This window comes from Dromiciops gliroides, chromosome 3 (genome assembly GCF_019393635.1).
Source record: "Dromiciops gliroides isolate mDroGli1 chromosome 3, mDroGli1.pri, whole genome shotgun sequence".
Taxonomy (NCBI): Eukaryota; Metazoa; Chordata; class Mammalia; order Microbiotheria; family Microbiotheriidae; genus Dromiciops; species Dromiciops gliroides.
The window spans coordinates 6,111,622-6,129,558 of NC_057863.1; the positions used below are offsets into that span (position 1 = coordinate 6,111,622).

The 17,937-nt window shown below is 49.2% G+C and overlaps 1 protein-coding gene across 1 annotated transcript in view; it reads right to left on the minus strand.

Moving 5' to 3' along the window:
- Nucleotides 1-17,937, minus strand: part of CCDC50 (coiled-coil domain containing 50) — a 77,815-nt gene that overhangs the window by 20,783 nt on the left and 39,095 nt on the right. The window contains 3 exon segments of the mRNA XM_043997599.1: nucleotides 9,042-9,132; nucleotides 13,625-13,754; nucleotides 14,501-14,563. Coding sequence (XP_043853534.1) covers nucleotides 9,042-9,132; nucleotides 13,625-13,754; nucleotides 14,501-14,563 — 284 coding nt within the window.

Sequence of the window (17,937 nt, forward strand, 5' to 3'; positions counted from 1 at the left end):
TTCACTGCACCACCCAGCTGCCCTTAAAGGAGAGACAAGTATATCTGGCCTAAATACCAAGTCAATAAGTACAAACAGAGAGGGCACAGGCATTGGGAGGGGGGGTCAGGAAAGGTTTCCTAGCAGAGACAGGCCAGAGCTCCATCTGAAAGGAAGGGAGGACTCTGTAAGATAGAAGGGAGGAGAGAGCATCTTCCAGGAAGCGGGATGCCCAAGACAAAGGTGTGGCAGTGGGACCTGGGGAGTCCCATATACAAAGCAGAGAAGGTAACAAGAGGGACAATGCCCATTGAGGAAGGAAAGAGAGCTTGGAATCGGGTTGTGTGAAGCTGCAGCTGTTATAAAGGAGTTTCCATTTTAACCCAGAGGCAACTGTCTGAGCCGGGGAGTCCCATGATCTGGCCTTGGCAGCAATGAGCACAATGGCCTGGGACAGAGGAGACTCGGGCAAGGAGAACAGGACGGGAGACGATGAGGCCTTGAACCAAAGCGGTGGCTGCAAGGGGAGACGTGGCCGGGTGTCACATGACGTGGAAGGAGAAAGGGCAGATGCGACACCTGACATGAAGAAGAATGAGAATCAAGGACAGAAAACACTGCGATTCTGAGGGAGGAGGGGACGGGCGGGCGGGGGGCAGAGGACGAGTTCTGCTTTCACCATGTTGGCTTTGGGATGTCCATGGGACATCTACAGTGCCGTGTACCATCGGTAGTCGGCAATCTGGAGAGGAAGCTCAGGGGAGCCCATTACAAAGTCCATCATCTGTACAAACATCTGTGCTGTGTTCCATCCCTTCACCCGGGTCTCCTCCTTCACTCTCGCTGGAGTTTGGCGGCCACCATTGCATTCTACATGTCCATTTTTTTTCCTGTAGGCCTTTCCTGTAGCCACCATCTTATAAACAAGAGCTCTGTCACTCTCCACCTGTGTTCCAGGCACAAGCAGAATGCCTCGTCTGCCATGGATGCTTTATCAATCTTGTTGAGCTGAATTCTTATAATATCTCCATGGGAGGAAAAATGGGGAAAATGATGAAAATGATACGATGGTCATTGTGCCCACACCGGCCTCTCTGTCATGGACACTTCCCAGGGCTCCTGGTCCTATCCTTTGGGGCCAAGAAAAACAAATGAAAGTTCCTTTTCCTGGGACAGCCCATGAAAGACTTGGACATGGTTAGCACACCCTCCTCACCCCTTTCCCCAAACATACACAATTCTTTGAACCAACCCTCCTGTGGGATAGTCCAGGCCCTCTGGTGTATTCCCAAGAGTCATGGCGTCACAGGTCTAGAGGGCATTTGGTCCAACTACTCTATTTTACAAATGAAGAAATGGACAGAAGGAAGGTGAGTGACTTGACCAAGGTCCCACAACTAGTGAGTGGCAAAGGGAAGATCTGAAATTGAGTCCCAGTGGGAATCCGCTAAAACTTTTTGCTAGTCACATGACTGTAATGGAGTCCTTTAGCTTTTCTCAGCCTTATTCTTCCCCTCTGTTAAATGGGAATATAATTGATGTAGTCAGCCGGCATACACCCCCTCAGCCAGAGAAAGCTCTGCCTTCAGGGTGTCACGACTGGCACGGACTTGGCCAGACCTCAAGTCCTCTGCCCAGTCACACTGAAAAGATTCGAGGGCTCAGGAACTGAGGGAAATTTTGTACAAATGGTTTTTGTTTCTCTAAGCGAAACCAGGGCTTAATTCAACAAAGAAACAGAAATGTGTGTGAGTGAGATAGCAAAAACAAGGGAGAAAATCCCGACACTTTGCCAAAATAAGCAAATCTAAACCATGGGAAAAGGTCACGGGGAAACTGAAGGATTTGGTGCCTCCAGCTCGGCTCTGCTGCCCTCTTTGCTCCTCCTGAGGCTGTGCCAATGTGGCCAGCTCACCTCCTGGCTACTGAGAATAACTGGGCCAAGGACCCAGAGCTGCCAGTGAAGCCCAGCCATCACAGTGCTGGTGCAGGGGCAGTACAAGAGAGGCATTTCAACAGGACACAGCTGCTGGATGACTAGCTGTCCTAGCTCAAGCATCCCAGACCTTCACAAGACCTTTCTTCATACCTCAGCTGACAGCCCTCCCCCCCAAAAAAAACAAAAAATATCTCACTTAGATGTTTATATCCTTGTAATTCTCCAGGGCATCTCCTCTCAGAGACTGTGAGTCTCCAATGGTGGTGGGGACTCTTTTCTTTCCAAGTGCCTAGCACAGGGTCTGGCATAGAATGGGTAATTTACAAATGTTTCTTGATTTAAATGGCAGATTGGTTTCATGACCAGTGGCTGAATGATTGGGGAGAAAGGTAAAGAATCTCTGAAAGAAGAGATGCCCCAAGGCCTTGGGCTTTCTGGAGATGCCAGTTCTCTCAGAAGCTCAGAGGAAAAGAGTCCAACACAGGACAGTGCCTGGCACATCAGAAGGCCCTGACAGGGGCTTTTTTGCCTGCTGACAAACATGTCCATGACATCTGTGACGCCCAACATTGTCTTCCACCATGGCTTAGGGAGATCTCTGCAGTAGATCTGACCCACTGGGCTTCCTCAGCCGTGGCCAGGGAATATCTGATTTGGAAGGAAGAACATCTGTGGCTAAGGCAGTCCTTGAACAGAGATGCAGCCCTGACAAGCGGTCGCTCAGTCTCTAACGGAAGCCCTCCTGTGAAAGGGAGCTCGTTACCTGGAGAGGCAGCCCCGATCCTTAGCAAGTCTTTACTCCAACAACAATGAAATATCTCAGCCCTTTGACTGATGCAGCCAGTGAGCAATGGTAACTTCCAAAGACTCCTGCTGAGACTCACTTACTGACTTTCAGGAGAGGAATAGAGCAAAGCAAACCTTCTCAGTTATGGACAATGTTCTGGCTGGGAGAGATTCATGGAAAGAAGGATGGGATCTAACGTGGGAGTTAGCAAGAGCTAACAATTATGTCCAAACAAGGAAACAATATTGAGAATCTTTTAAAATGTTTTCATGATCATTGGAGGAGAAATGGAGTAGCCAATAAAAGAGAGTATGCCTCAAAACCAGGAAGACCCTATTTCTCTTACTCATGCTGGGGGTGAGACCCTGGGCAAATCACTGCATAGGAGCTGCTACTCTTCATTGGTAGATGGAGTTTACTTGTCTGGGAGTTCCCAAGACCAGTGGAATCACAGGTCTGTCCTCGTGTTCCCTATATCAAAATGAAATTTCCCTTCCAATATGTCACCCACAGATCCTTGGTATGATCTTTGGGGACCCATAGAACAAATAGAATGCTTTTTTCCCCATGAAAACCCACACATGCTCAGAGACGGCTATCAGATTCCATTTCTCCCCTCCCCCCCAAAAAAAGAGCCAAGTTTTCTCTTCTCCACATTGAACAGATCCATTTCCTTCCAGCTCTCTTCACAGAACAATGAGGTTGGGAAGACAGAGGATAAAGAAAGCCATGTCGAGATTCAGGAGGAGTTGGGTTCGAATCTAACTTCTAACACATACAAGATGTAGGAACCAGAAAAATCCCTTAGCCCCTTGGAATCTCAATTTCTTCATCTTTAAAAGGGAGACATAATCCCAAGTACTACTTAGAGATTCAAATGAACTAACAATGTACGTCAAGTGCTTTGTCCACCTTAAGCCACTAAAGAAAGACAAGTTACAATTACTATCACCCTGGCTTCTCTCCTCTGGACACTTTCCAGCCCCAAAATCATGGGATCCAGAAGTGAACTCTGGCTGAGGTCAGCCCAGGCCATCACCTCCCTGGGCTCCAATTGGTGCTGCTGATTATAGAGCAAGGAGAAGTGAAACAGCCTGGTGCTTGTGGAATGGAGTGTCTGGGTATTATGGGAGGAATCAATGGGTAAGGAATCCTGATGGGAGCTTGGGGTGGGGGGTGGGGATGTGGAGCAATGGGAAAAGTTTCTTAGATTTTCTGTGCTTTTTTTAAAGAAAGAATAAGTACATTGAAACCATTGGGGGGTGGGCAACCTTTAATCAAACTAACCAATAACTGAGGGGGGCACCTGGTGTGGAAGAGCCCCGCCCTTTTCTTCCTGGTCCCCAAGCTCTTCAGGTGTTGTTTTTGTTTTGGTGAATCAGGGCCAGCTGGGGTGTTACTGCCAAGGACAGAGCAAGGGGATGCTGGCTGGCTCCTTCTGAATGGCAGAAAAAACATTCGGGAGCTTCTCTGTGACCTGGCTCATGAGTCAGCTTTCCTCTGCCCTACTCCCAGCAATCTGTTCACAGCCAGAGTCTTGCATTATATTTCACAAAGGAGTCAGGAGGGAAGCATACATGTGCACGTACATACATGTATGCACATGCACGCACACACACACAGCCTTTGGGCCATTCTGTATGATGTGTGCTCCGTACTTGTGTAGGTGTGTGTATGTGTATATATAGGCATATGTAGATCCTGTTAATTCCTGCGGACTTCCACATTACCCCCTTGTAACAAATACCTCCTGCTCAGAACCCCCCCCCCCCCCAGCACATTGGCTAGGCCTACATACCCCCTTCCACACACATACACACATCAGGTGTCCCAAAGGCCTTACTGAAGTTTTTTAAACTTTAATCATTTCAAAAGGGCAAATGCTACAGAAGTACAACAAACACCCGAGAGGCTCATTATTAAAATGTTTAAAAGATTCCGTTCTTATCACAATTCCACAGAAGCTCCACCTTGTGATATACATCTCTACTCCATTTTCAAGCACCCTAGAAACTTTCCCAGCTGCTGCTCAGGGATCTAAAAGATGGCCTTCAGATCCTGCAGATGGACACGGGAGCATTCGGACTTGACACCACAAGAAAGCACCTGCCAGTGACAGATCGAGTGCCTGAGGTGCCAAGCAAGGAGCCCCCTCCTCTACCAAGCCACTCGTCTGAGGAGATGTCATCCAGAAGCTGTCACAAACATGTCGCGTTGTAACAGTGTCCAGTCTTCTTCAAATGAAGACTAAATGTTTATTATTCCAAATTCACAAAAGTGCTTAAGTTAAAAGGAAATGAAAGTAGATGTTCAAATGATATTTTAAGTTTGTAGCACTTAGAGCTCTGAAGTGATTAAAGCTTCCATCTGCACTAAGTCTTTGGGGATAGAAATAGTGCATGTAGATGGCTGTGTGTGCATGCACAAAGGTATGTGTAGCCCAGCATGGCTGCTTACTGACAGTACTTTCTCCAAACTAAGCGAGCTCCACAGAATTTGTTCCTTCATCGGTTGAGTTCAGAGGGTTGTGCCACATAACCATTCATTTCCCTTGGGGCTCCAAGTAGCTCTAACTTAGCTTGCTCATACATGCAGACTAGGGCTGCCAGGGCCCAGGAAGTGCGCTGTTCTCCAGACAGTGGCCTTCCCAACACTGGTCCCGTGCTGCAGTAGCTGTCTTCCTTTCATGTACTTCTGAGACAATGACCCACTCTGGGGATGATAAGGGGCCAGAACAGATGCTTCTAGAATACTGGCTGGGGGTGGGGGGCGGGGCTGTGCTAAGAGGTCTGGGAGGGTCATCAGTCTGGCCAGAAAGACACCAAGGTTTGGGACCCAAGCACCAGGCCCAGTGTTGTGAAGGACACGGTCTCTCTCCCAGATCAAGAAAATCAACAGGCATTGGTTAAAACACCTACTGTGTGCTAAGTGCTAGGGGGCCAAAGAGCAAGACCACACCCATCTCCACACACTCAAGGAGCTTCCCTTCTAACAAGTGAGATGAGAGAGCAGTGGTTCGAAGCCAGGGACCCTGTTGGTGAGCCGGTGCAACCTAATGGATCCCTTCTGAAAATATGGTTGTTAAGAGCAGAAAATGTGAATCAGAGGGTAACAAAGGAAAATTGGATTAAAATGTCGGTGTATCTACATCTATATGTGCATATCGAGGCATGTGCACTCATATACTGACATACACACACATAGACATATGTGTGCACACATACCCCCTAGCACAGCCTGCCAGAGTCGATCTCAGTTGTGTGCCCCCAGGAGGAACACTGTAAGTGCTAATTAGGTGAATGCATGTTTCCAGGGCTCAGCGTCTGTCCCCTCACCACGGGCAGTGTGACCGCAGGACTCAGCCCAGGGCATTAGGAACCCATAGGTCTTTGCCTCCCATCCCCTCTTCCAGACCCATGACAGGAGTGACCTCACTGTCAGGACAGGATATCCAGGAGATGAACCAGCTGTGGGGGATTTCTAAAACCGCTTGCCATGATGATCCTCCTTTCTCTGAGCTTAGGGCATAGGTTAGACACAAAGTGCATGTGATGCACCAACCTAAGCCAGGTCATTGTGGACATAGGAAGGATGAAACTGAGACTCAGGAAAGAGGAGGCTGGCCCTGGGTGGGGGTGGGGGCTCAATTTCCACCTCCCTTTCGAGTCTTCACCCTGGGCTCGCCTCCATGCATTTCAGGATTCAATTCCATTGGCTTCCTTGCTGTCCTTTGTACAAAGCACGCTATCCCTCATCTCCAACCCTCACGCTTGGGACGCTCTTCCTCCTCACCCCCATCTCCTGGCTTCCTTGGCTCCCCTGATTGTCCTTGTGCAGTGTCCTTCCCATGCCCCAGCCCTCTGAGCCTGCCTGCCATTTAGGCTGCATGTAGCTTCTATGTACAGTGACGCACATATTGTCTCCTCCAGGAGAATCTGGGCTCCTCAGGTTCAGGGATCAGGTTTGTGCCTTTTTGTTTTTTTTAATATATCTCCAAAGCTTAGTATAGCCCCTGGCATACAGGCAGCAGTTAATAGATGCTTGTTGAATGACTTAGCTAATGACCTTAAAAGGTGACAAGAGCATTAGCACTTAGCTGGTCCAAGGTTGCACCTTTTCTAATTCTATCTCCTAAGTCCTCTCACATCCATTTCTTCCTCCTCACTCCTGCCATAAGCCCTGACATTCACCTACATTATTGCATCAGCCTGGAAAAAGCTCTGGCTCTCCAGAGGACCCGAGTTCAAATCCTGCCTGCGAGACCAGAGAGTTTACAAGGCCATAGATAGAGACTGATCCAAACAAAAGTCTTCAGGCCCAAGTTCCTCATGCACCCCTCTGGGGGAGAAAAGGGGGGGGGGATTGAGGAGGGAACAGGATTGGTGGGAGGGAGGGCCTGATGGGGGGGAGGATTGATGGGGGAGGGGGATTGAGGTAGAAGGAAGCTGATGGGGGAAATCAATGGCTGAGGGGAAAGGGGGGGTGAGCTGCTTATTTCATGCCAAGTTGTAAGGGATGACATGGGAATGGGGCAATGGTTGGGAGGAGCCAGGGCCTGTAGTAGGCATTAAGTCTCATCTCATTTATAGGCAGTGGTCAAGTGGGCTTCCTTCTCCCCCTCTCAGCCCAGTTAAGGGTCTACCAGCCGATGCACTCCCCCCGAAAAGGAGAGTAAGTGTGGATCTCTCCCATCCTCTTCCTGCTGAAATAATACACACAGCCCCTCCCCCCGCACATCACTAGGACACTGGGCGAATTGATGGAATCACGGCTTCTCGCCTGGTATTTTGAATGACTGGCCTTCCTGTCTCCCAAACACAACCACTTCTTTCACTGCCAGGCTGAGGCCCGGGTACAATCTCAGGAGAAGGAAGGCCACACTTCCTTTCACAGAAAGCTGCCTTGTACTGATAAAAGAAAGGAGCCAGAATAATGCAGAGCATCTAAAGAAGCACCTCCCAGTCACCAGCACATGAACAGCCTAACTCACTTCATCCCTAAAAGCCAAGCGTGTCGTCCTACTGGCTGCGCTGCTGACCTCCAGCCTCCTATGGGCATACGGACCCAAGGGGCATCCTTCAAGGGGAGAGGTGAGGGGAGCTGCCTGGGCAACACAGGGACTGAAGAAATAAAGGAGCCACCACAAAGCCCAGGCCAGTCAGGAGGAGAGGGAGGCCTCAGACATCCTCTGGTCCAGAAAGATCGACCTTGAGGAAAATGAGCAGCAAGGCCCAGTGAGACCACAAGAGCAACATGGACCACAGCGATGATAGTGCAGAGTAGAAGCACAGAACTGCTAGACGGCTTTCATACAAAGATCGCATTTTATCCTCACAAGAGCCCTAGCAGGTGGGTATTATCATTACCCCATTCTACAGATGAGAAAACTGAAGCAGAGGGAGCTAATCTGTGTCTGAGGCAGGATTTGAACTCGGGTCTTTCTGACTCCAGGCCCAGTGTACTCCCCACTGAGCTGCCCTAGTAATGGAAGTCCTCATACAGTGACTGAATAACCCCTTTTCTGGAATGTTGTCACATTTGAAATAGAAAACCCCGGATTTCCCCTCTCTTCCATTGTTTGATTCATCTGATTTGCTTTCTCAGGTGGCACAGCAGAAGAGCCCTGAGTTCAAATGCTGCCTCTGCCACTTACAACCCGTGTGCCCTTGGCTGAAACCTCAGTTTCCTCCTGTGTAAAATGAGGTGCTTGCCCTCAAGGCTTCGAAGGTCCTTTCCAACTCCAGAAGCAGGAACCCCGCTCAGAGCAGGGGATGTGGGGGGCAGAAGGAACAGCTGCTGAGTGGCTACAAATGGGCACAGGGCCTCTGTGTGGGCAGATCTGCCTGGTAGCCAGCCTGAAGACAAGGGCAAAGAGAATCATGCCACGGGGCAGCTGGAGACCTCTTCCAGATCCAGAGCTAGCTCTGGGCTCTTTACGGTCATTTCACATTTCTAACAACCCTTCCACCCCCAAACAAACAGGGATCAGAGGCAGACTGTCTGCCTGCCTGGCTTGGGTTCTTCAGGATGGAAGCATGAAGGGACAGAGGAAATATTGGGGTGACCCCTACCCAGCCTGGCCTTGCCCAACGACTCCCCTCTGTGTCCCCTGAGAACAAGTCACAGGCACACAGTATGGCCCAAGAGCTGAGCTGCAGCAGCCCCCGGGAGCTGGGCAGAGGCGACTTCTTCATGCCTCCTCCCAAATTAGGAGAGGTGGCCGATCCTTCTGCCACTGCATAGGAGCCATCAGCCCCCGATTGCCACCTCACACCCCAGGCCATCAGTCCCCTGCCCCCATCGGCCCTCCGGCCTGCACCCCAGCCCTGGCAGTACCTCATCCTTCTCCTCTTGAAGGCGCCTGCGTTCAGCCTCAATGACCAGCTTCACTTGGATTTCCTGAGCAATTTCGCAGTCCTGCTGTTCCCTAAGATGCAGAACAGAGACAAAGCCACGTGACTCAGAAAGAGCCGAAGCACTTGACCCTCCTGGCCCTCTGCCCTCTGTCTGCCCAGGATGGGGGCCTGTTCTCCGGGGGCCCAGGCCTTTGCCAACCAGGCCCTGGAGATCAAGCCCCGGTGCGGGGGCTCTCCAACAACTGCGTTCTCCACACATGGCTAAGATCAGCGAGGGTCCCACGGGTTAGACGGCACGTAAGGTTTGAGAAACACTGTATAAACAGGACCTCCTTGTCCCTACAACGAGCCTATGGTGTAGGTGCTATTGTCGCCTTTTACAGAGGAGGAAACTGACGCAGAGCGGAGTTAGGTGACTGGCTCAGGGCGACACAGCCAGGAAGCATCTCAAGTGAAACTAGAGCATAGGCCTTCCTCACTCCCAGGCCAGCCCTCCATATACTGGGTGCCATCTGGCTGTCTAGGTGCTTACCCAAGGGACTGGGGGTGGGGAAACCAACCAACAGGAACAAGACGGGCATCTGTCTGAGCTCCCTGGCTGTGTGGCACCTGCGGTGGACACAAGAGGGAAAAGAGGCAGGCCCGGCCAATCCATTTCCTTCCTCTGCCTCACTCCCTGCCCCACCCTTAGCTATGTCTAAGAACCCAGACTGGTCATGGGCAAGAAGAGTGAGTCAAGTCTGAGCATCCTGTGGAAGGAGAGCCCAGGGCGGTACCGAGTGGTCAGCAGATGTACTGGCAGCCCAGGCCTCCAGGTGGGCTGAGAGGGGAGCCTCCCCATCTCTGGGAGGAGTGGCCTCTCCCCAGGGCTCCCACTCATAATGCCCACATGAGGCACAGATGGAAAAGAAAGCAGGAGCCAGACTCTGAAGGTTACACACCACAGTGACCAGCCCATCTGTACGTTGGGTTTTCATTCGGTTGGATCAGAAGATTTAAGAAATGCCTCCTTGGGGAGAAGGCACGAAGCAAAGGGAGTATGGGGGACACGGGGCGGGGGGGGCTGCTAGGGAGCCAAAGAGGCCTGCCCTCTGGTCCTGCCCCTGCCACCCTCCAGAGCATGTGCCAGTCTGCATCCCTGGAAGGAGTTTGCACCAAAAACTATAATGGAGACTCTCCTGGAGAAAGCACGACCAAAGGGACCCAGGGCCTTCCCTCAAGGGGATGCCATTCTCATGGGCCAGAACCCACAGAGGGGGGTAGGAGGAGATGGCAAGTGAAGACGTGAGGAATTTCAGGCAGGCGTTGCTGGGCCACACCAAGGGAGGGAGATGAGGAGGGAGCAGGGTGTAGGGAGAGCAGGCCCAAGAGGCACCAGAAACAAAGTGAGTTCTTAAAGGCTGGAGGGGAGAGGAGGGCTCCCAGGCCCGGGCACAGGCTGCAGAGATACAGAGCACTGAAAAATGCAGGGAAGGCCAGGTAGCAGCGGCTCCTACCGCCTGGCGGAGAGCACAAAGGCAAATGACCGGAAACAAGGCTAGGAAGCAAGTGTGACGCCTAATTAGGGTCACACTTGATCTGAGGGCTGAAGGCAGGCAGGGAAGTGGAGAAAACTTCATAGAGGTCGGAGAATTACACCTGGAACCTCAAAAGACATATCCCAAACACAGAGAACAATGTCTGCAAAGGCAGAGGGGGCGGTTGGGGGAAGTGGTCAGCGGATCAGATAGCAAGACCACACACCGCATGAGAAGCTGAAGTGGTCAAAGTTTGGCGAAGATCCGGGGGAGGGACTGAACACCAAGACAGGGTGATTATGCCAGTGTTCAAGGAGCCCATGGTGGACTGACCAGAGGACTGAGTTAATACGTGGATCAGTTGCCTAAGGCAACCAGAGCATTTCCCCCTTTTACTTTACAGAATGACAGCGTCCCAGAGGGAGCAGGGACCAAAGGGACCCAAGACGCTATTAGAGGATGTGGTGACTACCTGGGAGACCTTGGACCAGTCACTTAAACAAGCTGAGCCCCAGTTTCTTCATCTGTAAAATGAGGGAGTTGGCTTAGATGTCCTTTAAAGTCCCTTCAAGTTCCCAAGCTAGGATCTATGAAATGAAATACCTGAAAAAGTCTTTCTGACAAGAGGTCATCCCACCTTGAAAAGAGAGACCCCAGGGAGTGGAAGCCATTCATTCCTTCAGAAGCAGCCCATTGCACTCTGGTATAGCTTTAATTGGTAGATTTTTTTTCCCTTGAAACAAAGAATGACTTTTCCTTCTTCCCTCTTCCCCCACTGCTCTGACCCTGTCCTTTGGGGCCATGCACAAACAAGTTTCATCTCTATTCTAAGTGAGATTATAAAGCTAATTCATTTTTTTTAAACCAAGGCAGAGAAAAACTGAAAATTTCTATCACTGTGCGTTGGGTCCCTGCCTCTGCTCAATGGGTTTCCTAACAAGGAACGGATTGCTCAACCTCCAGGCAAAACGAGAGGGATGGAGCCGGGAGAGGCCTGGACGCCCAGACAGCCGGCCGCTGGAACTTGGCTGCTGAAAACAACCCATCTGGATTTGGACCTAGTTCATGTTCCAGCTGCTCTCAATTGGTTTCTTTGTCCCTCCCATAAGCTTGCAGGGAGCACGGGCAGGGAGCACAGGCTGGGTGTGTTGGCCTTCCCTGAGGGAAAAGGGTCATTGCAGGCCCCAGCTGGAGCAGCTCACTGACCTCAACTCTTGTGAATGACCATGGTTCCTACCCATGTCCCAGAAGAGACACAACACTCAGGGGATTAAGTGACAAATGATATATTTCGAAAGACCAGAAGTTAGCTGTGTTTCATGCAAACTTCAAGAGACCTGAAGTGAGCAGTATAGGTCCCTGAATCTGGGGTCTATATCCAGCCAGTCCCAGCTGCCCTGAAAGTGAGGCATCGGCATCCAGATAATGTCACCAATGAGCTCAGCTTCCAACTGGATTTTCTTCAGTGAATTATTTATAGAAGTCACAACAAATTCCACTTAAATAAAGGCATTTTATTTCTCAAATCTCTGTCTCCCTATTTACAATCTAGGAAAAGGGAGGATGAGCATCTTCATGGAAGAATGAGTGTTGATGGTCTTTTGTCCTCTTCTTAACAAAAGGAAAGGAAGGGAAGGGAAAGAAAGGAAAGGAAAAGAGAAAGGGGAAGGGGAAGCAGAAGGGAAGGGAAAAGGAAAAGGGAAAAAAAGAAAAGAAATGGAAAGGAAAAAGACAGAACCTTGCCTCGTGATTTGAGCACGAGTCTAGCCCAACAAGGACTTCATGGTCTTTGGTCTCCTATTCCCAAGTCATTCATGGGCAACAGTTTTGTCCTCCCAGAATCAGGGCACACCTCAGTGGGATGAGGAAGAGAATCCCCACAGTGACATCACAAGTGGAGGTCACTGAGTCTCTTCTAGAAGACTTCGAATTGCAAGAAGCCCAGCCCCTCCCAAGGTGGCCCATGAGCCCCCAGGGAACAGTTCTGTTGTCTGTTTGGTCGCCACTTCTGCCCCTGCTGAAATCAAGCTTTGCTGCTTCACCCTAATGCTCCTGGTCCTTTCTTGTAGGGCCAAATAAACCCATCTTAGCCCTCACCCACATATTAACCCTTCAAAATCTAGAGGCAGTTAAAATGCCCTCTCTATGCCTTCTATTTGATTCGTATTTGGAGGACTGCTGTGTACAAGGTGGAGCATCTCTGTACTGGATCTGCGAACCTGAACCCATGTGCAGAGCAGGGGAAATCCCCCAGCTCAGTTCTCATTCACTATGGGTCCTTGAACAAATAACTTCTAAATGCTTCCCTCATCTATAACATGGTTCGACTCAGAGGAGCCCTCCATTTCCTTCCAACACTAACATTCAGAGTCAACAGGCACGAGTTGCAAAGAGATAAATTCAAATGTCATGTAGAAAAAAAGCCTCCTAACAAGGAGAGATGTCCCAAAGAGAGATAGTGAGCTCCCCATTCTTGCAGGTCTTCCAGCAGAGGCGTAGAGTCCAAAGCATTCTTGTTTACGAACTAGATGGTTGCTGAACGCCCATCCAACTCTGTAGCCCTGTGGTCCAGACAAGGGGAATGTGGGTGCAAAGAGCTCCAGTTTAGACTCCTCCTGTTGGTCATTTCTAGGCTCAGAGCTCTGTAAGACCTGGGGTTTGAACATGACAGTGTCTCTAAGTTCCCTCTTGCTTGTGACATTCCAGGATTCTATAAATCCTGGAAAACTTGGGCTCCAGTCCAGCCTCTGGCATATACGAGCTGCTCTCTGTAAAGTGGGATAATAACTTGTACTGCCCACTTATGGGATGGGTGTGTGTGTGTGTGTGTGTGTGTGTGTGAAGCACTTCACAAATATCTAAGCACTAGGGAGTCAGTCATTTTTGTTGTTGTTTGTTGTTATTATTATTATTATTCCTCCTCTTAGGAAAACGATCCTAAGATGGCAGTAGCTGGAAAGGCTCAGGTTGGTGTCTGCAGGAGCTGGATGGAGGGGAAGGGACGGGGCAAAGGTCAGAGCCTGCAGGACTCAGGGACCCGACTCACAGGTCTTTGTAGCGTTTCTGGATCTGGGCTCGGGCCTTCAGGTCCTCCTCTTCCTGGAGCTGCTTGGCCACCTGCAGATCATACTGAACCAGGCGGTTTCGCTGCACGTTGGACGCCAAGTGATGTTCGACTGAAAGAAGACAGTGAGAGGTCAGGGGTCAGCGAGGCCCTGCCCACCCTAAACCGCATCATCAACTCTTTGCATTTCTGGTGGAATTTTATTTTTTATTTGGAGCAGACCTCGAATTTCATTGGTGTGGAGAACTCCCAGGGAGAAAAGAGCTTTTGCCAACTCAGACTTATGCATGCCCTACACTCTGTTCAGATACAAAACAATGAAGGATGGCAAATTCCAAGAAACTATTTAGGTCTATGAGACACCATTGCATTTGGGTAAGATTCTCTCTAGAATGACACTCATGGTCACACAAAAGTCAAGGAGACAGGAAAAGGACAATGAGGATAAAGCCAGTGTCCTTGGCAATAACCCATCAACATCTGCTCTGAGTGGGGGGCAGGGTCCCCCCAAAGCCTTGTACCCCCAGACCATCTTTACAGCCCCTATTCTTACAATACAGGGCCCATAAGGGGATATTCCAATTTTCTTTCTTTCTCCCCATTTATTCCCTACATAATGTTCCCCGCAAGGTCCCAGTGGGTCTCTTTGCTCCTAATCATTAACATCTTATTTCTTCTCTCCAAGGACTAGTTGGCCCCAAGGGTCAATATTCACACACACACACACACACACACACACACACACACCCCTTCCATGGCCCCATCTGTGAACTACCAGCACTGGGACGGTCTTGGGCTTCTGGAAGCGTGATTGACTGAAGGCCACAAAGACAGAAGGCGGCCTGTGCTACAACTCACTTTCTTGTTCTTGGAGATTGTGCGCCAGCGTGTGGTCCTCTAACACAGCAAAGTCCCGGCAAACTGTTGGAGAGAGAAACACAGGGAGAGAATGATCACTTGATGTGGTCAGAGGTCACGCAGAGGAATGAAGCCTTACATCCTTTATTAAAGATGGTGGGCAGCTGGCATCCTTGCCTGGTACACTGGATCCTAGAGCTGGAGATGGAAGGTCCCCAGAGGCCAATGGTCTAACCCCCTCACTTTACACATCAGCAGACAGGCCTTTAGAGGGGCAATGACTTGCCCACAGTCACTCATGCACCAAGAGGCCATGTGGGGATTCAGCCACATCCTTGGACACTTGAATGAGAACTCTTCCCACTTTGTCACTCAATGTCACCAATTATGGATTGTCAGCAGCCTTCTCTATTCTTAACAAAGGGATTTACCTAAGAGAGACATGTTGGCAGGCTTACAGTCCACGAATTACCGGCTCCAGAATCCCTAGCCCTTTGTCCAGCTCCTTCTTGCACTGCCCCCAGTGGTGGCAAACCCAAAGATGGATGGAAAAGCAGCCTGGAGCAGCATCCCACACACATTCTTGGTTCTAGAAAGCGCCTGCCCTTCCAGTATGGAAGGTCATTCCAATGTCAAGGATGTCACCACGGCAGAGGAAGCTACAAAGAAGATAGGGCACTGACAGCAGCAACTTGTGAGTGCTAGCAGTCTGACTTGCATCAAGAAAATGCTTCTGGTAGTCATTGTCCCTGCTAGCCAGCCAATGAGCATTTATTAAGCACCCACTTTGAGCCAAGCTACATGACAAACCCCAGGGATTAACCAAACAAAAATGAAGCATTTTAGAGGGAAGAAAACTCTGTGCTCATTTGTCCTTTGCACCGTCATTCCTATCATTCCCTTTTCCACTCATTGACCACCACCAACCTGCCTCAAACACTCTTCTCAGTCATGCTATTATGTGTCTTAATGGCAATCCCAACAAGGATAATGGTTGACATTGACCGGGAGTGTTGGGGTCCACAAAGCACCTGCCAGCCACCATCTCATGTGAACCTGGCCAACAGCCTTTGAAATCCAAGCTAGAGGCTTGATTATCCCTACTTTACAGATATGGAAACTGAGGCTCAGCAAGATGAGGTGATTCTCTCTTGGCCACACAGGCAGCAAGCATCATTGACAGTATTGAAAGCCAGGACTCTCTTGATATCATGAGTGTCCTTGCCATGAGCACATCTCTCCGACCTACAAAGCCTGTAAGCACCAACGAAGCAGGTCCAGCTGCTTGCCAGCTCGGAGCATAAGCACGGGACCCCTTCCTCCTCTCATATAAATGTAACCAGGCAATTTTGTTAGCCTGCAGGTGGCAGAGAAGGTGGCATTGGTGAAGGGAGCTTCATCATCTAGAGAGTTTGCTACAGGAAATCGCCCACCGAGTCTTCTTTCTATTTACATGTATATGCATGTAATGTGTTTGTATTTACTACATGTGTGCCTGCATGTTGAGTGTACATGTGTGCATTGTGTGAATATGCATATCACCATGTGTGTGTAGGTGTGTAGGTGTGTGCGTGTGAATGTATATGTGTGTATGTTTATGGTATATGTGTTTGCATATGTGTGAGTACATGCAAGTGTATTTGTGTGTGAATTATGGGTGTGCACACATGCATATATGTATGTGTGAGTTTGGGTATGTGAATGTGTGTATATTTGTGTCTGTGTGCATATGTGTAAAATTTATAAAGGCCCAGTTGAAAGGCCAGGCAGCTTATAAAAAAATGGCTATCTTCATATTCTAAGCAGATTCTGATCAAATGAAAATGTCCTCCAAATGTCACAGAACCAGGAAGGAGAGTCAATCTCAGATTTGAAAATGACTCAGTGGTAACATTTAGAACCCTTAAGAGATAATTTCATGTTTTATAGAAATGCCCCCCTTTTTTCAACCATGTATCCCAGCCCACCACCCCCACCCCAGCCTAGGCTTCCCCCTCCTCCCTTCTTCCTCCTCTTCCCTGTTCCATCCTTTCTTCCTTTCCTTTGCTCAACTACACACATTTGTAAACCTCAAGCATCATACAGAGATTGGGGTTCTCTGAAACTCTATCAGAGGTACCAGAACTTACTCACCAAACACCACAAGCCTTCCCTGGGTTAACAATGAGGCCAAACCACAATCAGCACTGGTTCCTTCACAACTGATGCACAGAGAGATCACACTATGGCAGGAGCTCATGGCTCAGAGACTGAGATTGAAGGGAGGTCATCACAACTAACTCTTTCACTTGGAAAAGAATAATCATCTCACATGCAAAGCTCTGACAGTTAATCTACTAGATGCACTGCAAAATATGTTCTTCCCTTGTCCCATATAAACAGAGGTCAAAGTCTTAAGATTTTGAGAAGCAGAGAAAAAGAAGGAAATGACAGATTTCAATGGAATTAGAACAGAAATCACCTTACAGACCCCACTTAATTCCATGGTGTGAATAAATGATTTCCTAAAACCCAGTATAGATAAAACGGGTGTCTTACTGGGTTTGAGACACTATATTTAAAAATAACTGTGATACAGAAGTGAAAAGATATCAAGGTTTTTAAGTCCATGAGGGGATTATTTTTTTGTTTTGTTTTGTTTTTGTTTTTTGTTTTTTCCTGTAGACTGAATCCATATTGCCAGGTGTCCGATAATCCATCTGGTGTAAAAGTCAAAGTCAAGTCAGAGAATGATGCCCTGAGACAGAGAAGCACCTGGACCTTCCCAAGTTTAGGGTGTGTATCTGTGTGTGTGCATGTATGTGTATGCATGTGCATATATGTGCATGCACACACACACCTCTAATTCAGAAAGCTCTGTACCCTATCCCCCACATTCCTCTCTAAATCTGATAAAACATGGGAGGCAGGGCAAGGCTACAATTGGGTCTAGATATTTTGAATGATGCCCTGACATTATCTGTGGGAAGGTGGTCCCCAGGAGCCCAAGAGAACAGCATGTGGCACCTAAAAGTCCCTCTGGGAACAGGTGACACGTGGGGACATCCAGGGAACAGAAGTTGATCACTTCATGTTACATATGTGAGAATCGGAACACCACCACCTTGCTGAGAAAGACATCCTGAAAAGAAAACATGTGACTTAGCATCCAGAAGCTGCCTGGCATCCAGTATTCACTGCCTGTTAGTCATGCCAATCAATGCTATCAGCCAATTAGCTTGGAGCTGTGGAGGACGGCCCTGCTTCCTGTTTCACAGGGGGCTTCTGGAAGAAGCCGAAGGGGATCACTCCTCTTTTGGTTTGGGAACTGGCTGGCAGGGGGAGACAGATTCTCTCTCTTAGATAGCTAGGTGAAGGCGGCTTTTCCTCTCTCTCTCTCTCTCTCTCTCTCTCTCTCTCTCTCTCTCTCTCTCTCTCTCTCTCTCTCTCTCTCTCTC